Raw genomic sequence first — 12,048 nt, 5'->3', positions numbered from 1 at the left:
AAATTAATCATATCAACCGCATCTGGTATTTGTTTTAACGATATTCATAGCATGGGTTGACACAGTTTTCTCCACTTCAGACTGACAGAAATACAGTATATGCAGTTTGTTTACTGTATTTGCGAAAGAGAGGGACTTGATAACAATATCCTTCCTTTGTTTTTCATAATCATCTTTGGGGAAAAGGTTTCACAAAGTAAATTTGTGATGAGGTGGCACTGCAGTGCTACAATTTTTAATTCGATTTTTTGACCACCTCCATGGACCCTGCTCTTTCTACCAACCAATGTGCTGTTTTATTAGATAAAAGAGAGACAGTTGGATGCTTTTTTCAGGAGAATCATTTCCTCTGATAATAGTGGTAACTCGAAAGAAAATAAATATTTGCTGAAAAAGCATTACAATACTGAAACTGTTATATGTACATATCAGACATACCGTAGACGAGGAAAATGTTTTCTTTACAATCTGATTTGTAGGTTTCCTCAAAGTGTTTCCCATCCAAAAGCCATAGAGGAAAAAACCAAGTGCTTCTGGTTTTTCACATCATCTGGTAATAACTGGGGAGATCAGGTCCAGCAGTCCCAACCAGCTGTGTGAATGATCCCTTTCAGACTATTCAGAAAGTGGGTGGACGCTGTCCCACTTTCCCACCATAAAAGATCTCACCTTTCATTCCTCTCTCCTGAGACATATTAGCAACAGCGAGATGAGAGTGTGGCCGAAAACACCTGACAGGCAGCGAGGACGCCGAGCAATTCCACAAATGAAACAGCCCTGAGAGAGAATTATTGAAGATGGTAGTTAGGTGATGGACAGAAGATAAGAAATGCGCTGACATGTTCCATGAGAGCTGTTTCATGGTTGAGTGGCTATACACACACACATCATACATTCCTATGCCTGACATGTGTACATCTTTCAATCCATCACTGTGGTGAGAAGTATTAGCCATGCTCTCAAGGTTGAATTACTGCCTTTGACTCATGTATTTACATTCTGTTTCTGTGCACAGAACTGAAGCACAGTTGACAGACATATGAAAAGTGCTTTTTAATGTGTGTGTCTTGGTGTGTGCGTGAGCTTGATGTCAGGTATTCATACAAAAGGCAGAGCAAGTTTGGAAACGTCCATGTTAAGATCAGTGTGACTGCTTCAAAACATGCAACTCTCAACAATATATGTCCTTTGAGAACTAATAAGGGATTAGATGTGGCTGGTCCTCGTCATAAGTGTGCCTCAGGACAAAAATCAGTCTGTGAGTGTCCTTCATGGTGCAACTGATGGGTAATTTACCGTAGCTCTAGGGAAACAACAAGATATTTCACAGTTAGAACATATAAACTCTAAATGCACTTGATTTGTTCAACTCCATTACTCCTGCTGTGTAAGTCAATACATCATGAAACATTTTAAACTGTATTAACAGTGTGCAGGGCCAAGGCTTGCATGCCTACTGATTGTATATATAGATATCATAAATCACACAGGCATTGGTGAAAGTGCTGCCTTGGATGTGGACAAACAGGCAACAAAGGGAATGACTCGTATGTTTCAAGGTGGTGGATTTCTAGGATTGTTTGGTTGAAACAGTGGAATGAGTTTTTGATTTAACGTTTATTGATAGCGCCTTCAAGTGTCAAAGTGTGCCTACTACACCATGAATGTCGAGACAATCGCTGTCACTGCAGGAAACCTTATCTCAAATGATCCTCTGCCTTTCATCAACCTTAAAGCTCAGTTTAAATAAAAGAGAATATAAAAAGCTTTTTTATTTGGACAAAATACAATGTAGCATTTAAGTTTCAACCTGAGAAATGCAAATGTGTAATCACATCTCCTTTATTTTTCATCCAGCTTAAGCAGCCACCAGAAAACCACCAACTCAGTAGCATTATAGGTACAATCTCAGTATAGCAAGTCCTCTGTTACTCATATGAATTACTCCATTACTCATGTTAAAGCACTGCGAGTTCACTGGATGTTGGTGTGTTGGTCAGTCCCAGCATTTCTGAGAATGCTTTCTATATCTTATATATCTTCATTAAAAAAAAGACAGAGAAAGAAAACATCATATGGCCAAATACCGGTAATTCCAACCCATCTCAAAGTTTATTGTGAGTGAGCCAACAACAGGAACACCCCTTAATGGCCTTCATGTGATCACTCTGTTCTGAAGGGAATGTCACACTGATCATACAGATAAAACAAACAGTCAAACATCTGCCCACTGGGGTGTCAGTCTGGGTGTGAGCTCCCTCTGCAGGGCTGGTTTGTGTGCTGCTGGAGATGTTTCTGTAGAGCTGCTCTGGCTGTGTGGGGACGGGTAATCGCTGGTCTGTCCAGGAGTTTGGACATCTGAGGGATTTGAAGATGTTTGCTGCCAGATTGTTTACTGGATAAGTCCATCTTTGCACTGAAAGACAAAGGACCTTTCTTTAGTAACACCCAATATGAACAATTAAGTTTAAATTAAAACGTTTTTACAGTGCGAACTACAGTACAACTAGTCATGATCAATTGAAAACTTAAATTCTAAAATGATGACATTGTGCATTTGAAGAAAAAAAAACATGGCGATGTTTTTCAAACATTCACCGATGAATTGTATTGAAATCACCAGTTTAATTCCAAGTAAATAAGGAACCATTCAAACTACAAACAATATACAGATGCTTCAAACAGAAAGCACAGGGAAATATGTTGTTTTTATACTGCATAACATACACATTGGTATATAAAGATATACTATACTAATGCCATACCATGAACCCACGAGCCCTTCATCAAGGGCACTTATTGGAGGTGGGCGGGGTATGTATGCAGGCTGGAACAAAAGAGGCTCGGCGGTCGTAGTCAACTGCTGGACCCTCTGGAGTTTCAGGTCTGTGTCTCCAGCAGTCCTACCTGTCCCAGGGGAGCGCCCTACTCTGCTGAAATCAGATAAATGTTCTGAGTTGGTCTGGCTGAGTCGAAGCCTACGTGCACGCAGCCCTGGTGGCTTGTGATCTCCAGTTGTTCGTGTGGCACTGTGGGGGGGAGAAGGGGACAGTGTGCTGTCTGGGGACCGGGAGAGTCCAGCCAGCACAGGGGATAAGGCTTCTCTGGGATGCAGGGCTGAAAACAAAACAAAATCATTTAAAAAGTGTTAGTATATAAATAAAGGTGTTATATCTTTGTTTTCATTTTATTAGAGATATTATTATGGATAGATGGTTATTATAATGTTTTGTTTCTCAGTCTCTACTTAAGCAACAGCAAGTATGCTCATTCAATGTGTATGTACCTGGGGAAAGAAACTGGAAAGAGGAATCAGGCGAGGCAGTATATTGTCTGTCACGATGCTTCTCCGCTCCATGTTCTTCATCACTACTGTGCTTCCTTACACCACTAAATCCGTCTTCTTCGTCATCATCATCATCTCCCCCCTCTTCTTCATCACTGTGACAAATAGCCAGGACCTGTGGTAATCTTTCTGTCTCTATGGCCTGGAGACGCCTGAAAAATCACGTAGAAAGATGTTGAGTTTCATCCCCCATATGGTCTGCAGAGGAAGCCCAGTTGGCTAGAAGAATCCTTGATAGATATTCAGTTCCCTTTTTACCCCAACTCTCTGAGTTGGAAACAGATATTTCAATTGCTATCCATAGAGCTGACTGTACATATATACAGGAGTGTATCACCACAAGCCAGTCGCTTCATCATTAATTGCATTTCCAGCTTAAGAAAAAAAGGAGTGAGGTGTGTAAGTAGTTAGTACCTGCGGTGCTGCTCCCTCCAAGCTCTAAGCTCCGCAAAAACATCAACGCGTTCTCTAACATCAGTCTCCTCAAGGTCGTACGTGTGTTCTGGTATATGGATGGGAAGGTCATGGTGGGTGAAAGTAGATCTGGAAGGTGCAGTCTATGAGACCAAAGACAGGGAGAAAGAGAATAAGGGGTAGAAGAGGAAGCTAGGAAACAAAACTGAATTGAGGCCTAAGAGCTGAGTGCATTAATTAATGATAGACGCTCGAGTAATGGTCAGACAGAGAGGGAGAGCAAACACAAGAGGGGCAGACAGAACAGGAGGGGAAGGTAAGAAGAAGGCAGAGTGAGAGCAGAGGTGTGTTTATGCCAGTATGACAGATAACATGCCGTTGGCAGCGAGAGCCCCATCTGTCAAGACAGTCTGACACTGTTACACCCTTAACACATCTCCATCCCCCTCCCACCACTGTGCCTGTCCTCTCAGGTTTCTGTCCACCTGCAAATAATTAGCTCCCTCTGTTTATACTGACATGACATTAAAGAGATGAGCTGGTGGTGTCAGTCAGCCACAATGGCCTGCCAAAGCCCATAAAGCTTGTTGTGCCTCTCAGTTGACACTAAATGCTCTGCTGTATGGGAGACAGCATGCAAGAAATGATAGACTGGTGTGGATAAACATTGATATGTCATTAACACAGATAGGCGTTTGCATGAACAAGATGCTTTTTCACATGATTTAAGGAATTTTGTTGTTCCTTATTCCAACACACACCACCTACCCTCAGCTTTTCTCGCCTTGCTCGAATAGCCTGGACTGGGTTTCCACAGAAGACAATCTTGCCAGCTCCTTCATAAAGCAACAGACAAGAGAAGGATGTCAGTGAGTTCAACACAAAAGAACGCCCTCTTGGTGGCACCGTTGAGTCGAGATTAGAAAATGTATCTGCAAGGTGATGCTCATGAGAAAGAAAAGGAATTGTTGCTTAAACGAAATAAAATGTGGAGTTTGTTGCGAAACATCGGTTTGAAAAGCAGCCACCATGGTGCCTAACCATGTGTAAGGATGCTGGTTTCTGCTTCTACTGATGCCAGATCCGAGTCTGCAGAACCAGGTCTAGATCCAGGAGGGGTGAGAAATCCAGGCCTGGACGCTGACATGGGTCTGGAGCCAGTGTGGGCTCTGGAGCCGGCTGACGAGAGGGGCCAGATGCAGGAGCGGCTGGAAGCAGGGCGCCTGGCTGAGCCGGGTCGGCTGGAAGGATATGCACTGTCTGCTGTCTCCTCTACAAAAACAAAAGGGAGAGGCCCATTAAATACAGAGCTGTAATTAACTGGTCTGCATCGAATCACTCAAAACAACATGGACATACACACACCGTCTTCAGTAGCTGCCTGAGAGGAGTTGCAGTCTCTGATGGAGTCTCGGAGAATGGCCCAGTCCTCTCCCATGGTGCTGCTGGAGCTCAGCCCGTCCTCCTCCACCCTTAAATCGTCTAGGTAACGCAACTGAGGGACCAACTCCCTCACTGCAGCCCGATAACTATAGTCTGCCGTCTGAGTAGAAGGGAGGAAGCATCGGAAAGAGAGAGGCAGAGTGAATGTAGAGGACAGACAGGTGTTTGAAGGAGACAAAAACAGAGTATTATTAGAAACGGTGACTTAAATGTGTGAACAGTAGTGTACGCTATGTAACACCTTAGTACTCATGATCAACACAAGAAAGTCAAATAGTTTCATATATGGATCCATTGAAAGAGAAATGTGTAGAGATTGATGCATTGTGGAAAAAATGCCAAACTGAAACTTGTGACAGTTTCAGTGTACTCGTACATAACCTGTGACACATCAAACTAAATATAAAACATCTTACAGTTCACGATATTGTCAATATTAACTCATGTTATGTCATTCTTTTTAAGAGATGAGATGATGTTGTAAGTACTGTTTTGTTTCACTTGAATTACTTCCACCAGCTCGCTAAATGAGCTTGATCCATTGTTTTATGCAGATTAAATATTTATCTTAATGGCATGGAGCACTATTTGTACTAAAAGCCACATAAAGTGTTTTTTAGGATTGCATTCAGTATGAAAAACACTACTTGTGCACATGTTCCTGCTGTGGTCATTGATTGGTTTCAGTTTATGTGCAAGTGACAATTATATATAAAAGACTAATTTAATGATCAGACCACTCAGATGAGTGCCTGACATAGACTGATCCACTTCATGAAGTTTGCTGCTCCAGTTGATTCCAGATAAAAAATACATTTGTAATCTAAATTATATTCCATTATAGCGACAGTGTACTGTACTTTAGCTATGCTAAGTAATGCATAACTACCTATTAGGGGCCACATGATGCCCTACGGATGATAAAGAACCGGGATATGTTGTAAAGGAAATATCAGATGAAGGTAATCATTTCGATGCACATCAAAAAAAGAAAGTGAGTATTGATTTAGTCAACCAAAACAGTGATACACTAACAGTGATACACTAATAGTGATACACTAACAGTCTGGACATTTCTAAATGTGTCAACAGTTACTAGCATCAGAGCAATATAATGCACATTAGCTAACCTTCGTTGTTTCTTTTTGCATCGATTTCAACCATTGTGACACTTTATTGAATTTGTGGAACTTTACTTTGAGAGAGAGAGAGAGAGAGAGAGAGAGAGAGAAAGAGAGAGAGAGAGAGAGAGAGAGAGAGAGAGAGTCCAGTAAATGACTGAGGTACTGAGTGATCAAATTAGAGCTCGGCACCCCTGCCCTTCAACAAACCACACAGACGCAGTGAATGAAAACGAGAGTGAAAGGCTGGCAGGGTGGACGCGAAAGAGAAAAGAGGAGGAGAATGAGGGCTGGGCGAGAGGAAGTGAGCGGATGTGTGTGTTTGTGTGTTTGATGGAAAGAGAGGGAGCAAGAGGAGTGATAGTTTGGCAAGAGAGCAAACCCAAGAACCCCTCAGTCCCTACAAAGCACAGGCCTAATGCATATTCAGCTCAGCATCTACCCTCATTGCCCTAGTTTCCTAATTAATGCTCTGCTAGTGGGTGTAAATACACACATTCACAGTGGCCCAAAAAATTCACAGCATACTGTGTCTCGGATCAGCAGAAGGTGGAAATGCAGCTCCTACTTTGTATTTCAAGCTACGTTCAGTAGCACTGAAGAGGCCCACGGTGAGCTGCTTTACCCACCAAACACGAATGTATTGACCAGTTTTGAAAGAGATCCAATAGCTCTGCAATGTAGTAATATAACATTCTGTCTGTGTCATGATGACTTATGTTTCATTATTTGGATGCCTCCTGCTCTCCTATCAGGTGCAAAGACCCAGATGCAGAGCAGTGAGATCACCGATACTTTCCTGTCTCAGTGCATGCTAATTACATTTCAGTCATTATCTGACACAGTTGTTAAGGCTGACAGCCCACTAGCACAGGAGAGACAACTAACTGAACGATACCGTCATCATTTACAAGCAAGTTGCTTTTGCAAGTTTGCTTTTACAACATCAACTGAATACAACGGCGTCTTTTGAGGAACTCTGGCCAGCTCCTTGCTCAAGCTTTTTATTCAGCTTCAATCGTTCCCTATTTCTTTTTAAATATATCTTTTGTCAGACTGCTGTGACTCTGACCCTTGTGCCACTTGGTGTTGGCTACTTCAGGTGGCAATGATCCAGCTCTTTTGGTGTATTCTGTTGTTACATGTTAATCTGGATAAGGACATTAGCAACATATAGACACATGCACAGAAAACATGGTCCATAAACGGGTCATCATGCTTGGATGGTGACAATTGCTGATTTGAAATACTTTCTGATCGAATGTACCGTACAGACGTGTACATAACTTTTGTAGCTAATTTTGGTTCTTCCCGATGTCTCCAATTCCACTGTCAAATATCTCTGTCTGCTGAATCACAAAGTGCAAACAAGGAGCCTTAAAAGAACACAAAGATAGGTCTGGTGAAAGAACTTTGGGGTTCACCGTGATCTATGTTACCTTATTCAAGTGCCAACTCTTTTTGCAGGTGGCGACAAATCACATGTAATATATATATTTAACAACATTAGCAGAGCATTACCGTACCTGGGTGGCAGTGGGGTTTGGGTGAGCACACAGAGGGTTTCCTTCCAGGGTGAGTGTCTGGAGTTTGCCACACAACCCTAGATACTGGATCTGGACAAGGTCATCCACGTCATTGCCTTCCAGATCTAACAGCTGCAGGTTCTCCAGCATGCCAACCTGACTCAGGTCTGACACATTGTTATAGGCCACGTACAACTCCTGAAACAGAGAGAGGTTGTACATATGTAGGTGGTGATTGGTAGAGCGGATGAAAATGTGTGATTAGACAAATTTAAAAAATAGCAGACGGGAAATGAATTAAGTCAATGATACAGAAATACTGTGGATACAGACGGAGACTTACAATAACTCTGATCGCTAATCAACCTCATCATCATTACTTAGGAATTTGCAATATTTGCTGTGTATATATACAGTATATTTGGAAATGTCCTGCAGTCTTCTTTGTTTAACTAATGGGAAGATGTATCACCAGTGCAACATGACAAATGGAAATAATGTTAAAGTTAAGAAACAATTTGATAAATTTGTCCAAGAATGTCTTCATTTCTTTCTTTTAATCTTTACATTCTAAACATAGAAACGAGGAAGTGAGGAAAGCATGGCACATGTGATGCACTTGTGATTTTTACCCCAACACAGAGCCATTTGTAACCTACAAACTCTACCTTGAGGGAGGTTAAAGTACAAATGCCATCTAGATCTTGGAGGTAGCAGCGAGACATCCACAGTACCTGCAGGTGGGAGAGGGTGGTTCCCAGGTCTCTAAGGAGACCGGAAAAAAATGCACAAACATGCTTTAGAGGCAGGGAAAGGAGTTACACAACACAGTGAATCATGGGAAAGGCTATCCAGTCTCTTGGCTACTGAAGCTAGATTCTCATTTCTCTTCCCCAATATGCAGGTCTCTCCACTCCTTCTCACTTGTCTCTACAACACACCTCTGCTCTGACCCTTCCAGCAGACTCTCAGTCTGTGCATCAAAATCCTGTAACATCCTCTCCACTACAGCTCCCACAGCCCAGAGCAGGAAATGCTATCAGAGGCAGTGCACGTCCGGCTGGCTCTGCTCTGCTACTCTCAGGGTGGAGCAGACAGCTCCCTATCTTTCTGTGTGTACTCTCTTATCCCTCAGCGGTCTCTCGGGTATAAAATTCTCCACCTGTGTGTCTCATCCTGGAGGTTTATTGCTTTTTTTCAATGCGATTTTGATGACACAGCTGTGGCTGCAATGAAAGTGGTGGCACACTTCAGGAGAAGCTGTGTATATTTCCTGTCTTTTTTCCGGGACTTGTCAAAGTGGACAAATCTGAAAGCTGATATTCCTCAAACCCCTCTGTGTCCTTTTGTGAGACAAGTGGGTGAACCTGTTCTCCATGTGTATCTAGCTCTAAGACTGTACTGAACACCACATCTGTGGTGTACAAGCACTAACATGCATCTTCCATACAGAAAAATTGTATTACAATTCCCCATTGGAAAACCTTGGCAGAAGCAGAAAAGAGCCCTACACCTGCACTTGAACCATGCTACACTTCTTTCCTATCAGGTTCACACACCCCGGGGACTTCTGACCTGCTATCCTGCTTCAAACCCAAGTATTTTTATGGCCTCCAATTTCTAACCCACATGTGAACAGTGTAAAGCATGACAGTAATATCCATGCATTGATCTCTGCTCTAGGTTACATCTCCTGTTTTGGAAAGACCTGGACCTGCTAGCTTTATTTTCATACAGTGACAAGAGGCGTACGTTAGTGGAACATAATCAGTTTTGTTTGACATCACATTTTACATTTGGTTTTGGGATTTGCAGCTTTTTGAAGAATCTGTAGTAGGTAATGTCAACATGATATGAGTGTGATTGTGTGTGTTCCCCTCGGAACAGGTTGCCTTTAAAGAATGCAAAGCAGGAAGAAAACTAGAAGATGGTTTCTGTGTTATGTAACTTTGTGCTTACCTTACTGACATTATGGTGCTGTTGTTCATTTTGAGCTTCACCAGCTTGGGCAAGTAGGCACCTGCAAGATGATCAGATTTTTAAAAAGTCATTGCGCTCACTCTCATGTCACAGTGGGGTGGTTATTTATTGGGTTTTAAACTGGCCTTCCCGCTTTACCTCCAAATTCACCTCATCAGGCATTCCAACGCAATTGGCTAAAAGGAAGAGCACCTAAGCATGACTCACATATGCATAGACCATGCTCTGTCATGCCTGCACTCGTTGTGCAATCTAGAATTTTCTGAGGAAGGTGAGCCTAATGAAGTGTTCCTTCATCATTATGAGCTCTTTCATCCCGCACTGAGGTTGGCACACCTGAGAGGAAATCTAGTACGGATACGTTGTGTGCGTCATAGCAATGTTTTTATTCGTCTCTTGTCGAGTTGTGGTCGATGATTGTCCATGGGGTCATTATAAGCATCTACTATGAGTCATCATTGGACACCAAGAAACACTAGATATAAACAATAAAACCAATACAAACAACAAACAGTGAGCACTCATGAGTACACATACAACATATGGTTTGAAATAGTTGATTTATATTTGCAAATACCTTAATTACTGTATATCTTACCAAAGTTTCCCAGTGTGTTTTCTTGCGTGTCTACGCAGATCTCCAGCGAGGTTACGTGAGAGAGATCCCGAGTTCCACACAGCGATTCCTGTGAGAGACGGAAATTAACAGCATGTACTGTACTAGATTGTGTCTTTATGCACCATAGTTTCATCATCATCATCATCATCATCATCATCATCATCATCATCATCATCATCATCATCATCATCCACCTACCTTAAACATATACACTTATGACTTTGATGTAACAAATGATGTGAAGTCTGTGAAATAATTCTGTCTGCCCCCCTCACCTTGAAACAGGAATCTGCACAGCATGTGCTGCCTTTTCTCTAGTTACTGTTCATAGAGCACTTCATAGGCCATGAGAGAGGGTAATAACATAATTATGTCTTTGGGATACACACATAACAAAGGGAGGATGCATACAGTAGAGGTTAAATGCTATCTCCATGCTGACATGTGCAATGTAAGCCTCAAGTCTCCACACAGACCCTCCCCTACTGCCACTCGTGTATCAGACAAAGACAATGGAGAACTTGGTGTATCAGTGGGATGAACACTGACTGTATCCTGTGGGCGTTTGGGATAGTTTACCAGCTTCTCTTGAGAGAGGTAAAGCTCCACTGCCGATTTATTGTCCCCACGCGGTTTCGTGGCAGGGGTCGGGTTGATGTGGCCCGATCCGCTCAGCTCAGTCACTAGGACCCGTGCTGTGCCGGGCCGGACCTCCCGGGGCACAGACACATGACAGCAACTCATCTCTCACGGCTACCTGAGATTATAAATAAATAAAAAAATCAACACTCGAATAACTTTCTAACAAAGAGTTAAAACTAATATCGACACTAACTTGTATAACTGCGTTGACTTCGCATAGGAATTAGCCTGAACTGCTGTTGTTAAAGATTGACACGATGCGGGGTGCAAATACACACATTACACATAGTAGTTTTATCTACAAGATATACTTAGCTGTTGCAGGCAAATGCAGACTAAAAACATCCACACATTTTACAGACAGAGCACTTTGCTTACAAGCAAAAGTTTGCTTGACAACCACAGTCGACTTCCTGGATACGGCACAGAGTGGCACCCTGGGAAATGTAGTGCACGTGTAAAAGTGGAACTCTTGAGGTTAAGGCTTAGCTCATGGGTATCCTATTTTAGCCAGTCTATGCTGCTTCAAGTCTATAATTGTTACCATTATCAAAGATGAATTCGTGAGCCCCAGTCTATGTTTCTACTATGTTTCTACTACAATACCTGTCTACCCTGGTCTTGTGCTACCTTAAAATGCTCATTTGTATGCTCTGCTTTTGGAAATGTATGCTTTCACGACAACTCGATAATGGACAGAGCTACTTTGATGCAGTGTCATGATAAAGAGAATGATCAAACAAAGAGTGGAAATTAAAACATATTTGATTTATTATCTATAAGGCATACTAAATAACTACATGCTCCTCACACCCTAACATGGACATTAAGGCAATTTATCTGTAACACAAATTAAATATTCTCCATCATTTGTGCATGCTTTTCAATGACGAGAGGGCTTTTTAAACAACAATTAGGCCACAATAAAATAAGACTAAGGAAATGTAATTATGTTGG

At 42.1% G+C, this 12,048-nt stretch overlaps 1 protein-coding gene across 1 annotated transcript; it reads right to left on the bottom strand.

The window, feature by feature from the left end:
• Positions 1–2,215: 2,215 nt before the first annotated feature.
• On the bottom strand, positions 2,216–11,193 carry lrrc56 (leucine rich repeat containing 56; the record flags this gene model as incomplete). Its single annotated transcript, XM_079224140.1, has 12 exons — positions 2,216–2,358; positions 2,983–3,117; positions 3,341–3,498; positions 3,761–3,903; positions 4,529–4,596; positions 4,802–5,032; positions 5,126–5,303; positions 7,851–8,048; positions 8,519–8,615; positions 9,810–9,870; positions 10,429–10,516; positions 11,029–11,193. The coding sequence occupies 12 exons, from the start codon at positions 11,191–11,193 to the stop codon at positions 2,216–2,218; spliced, it is 1,665 nt and encodes a 554-aa protein (XP_079080266.1).
• Positions 11,194–12,048: the final 855 nt, after the last annotated feature.

The sequence above is a fragment of the Taurulus bubalis genome (assembly GCF_910589615.1).
Source record: "Taurulus bubalis genome assembly, chromosome: 9".
Classification (NCBI taxonomy): Eukaryota; Metazoa; Chordata; class Actinopteri; order Perciformes; family Cottidae; genus Taurulus; species Taurulus bubalis.
The sequence above is the reverse complement of the archived record's forward strand: the minus strand, read 5'-3'. Positions and strand labels throughout refer to the sequence as shown.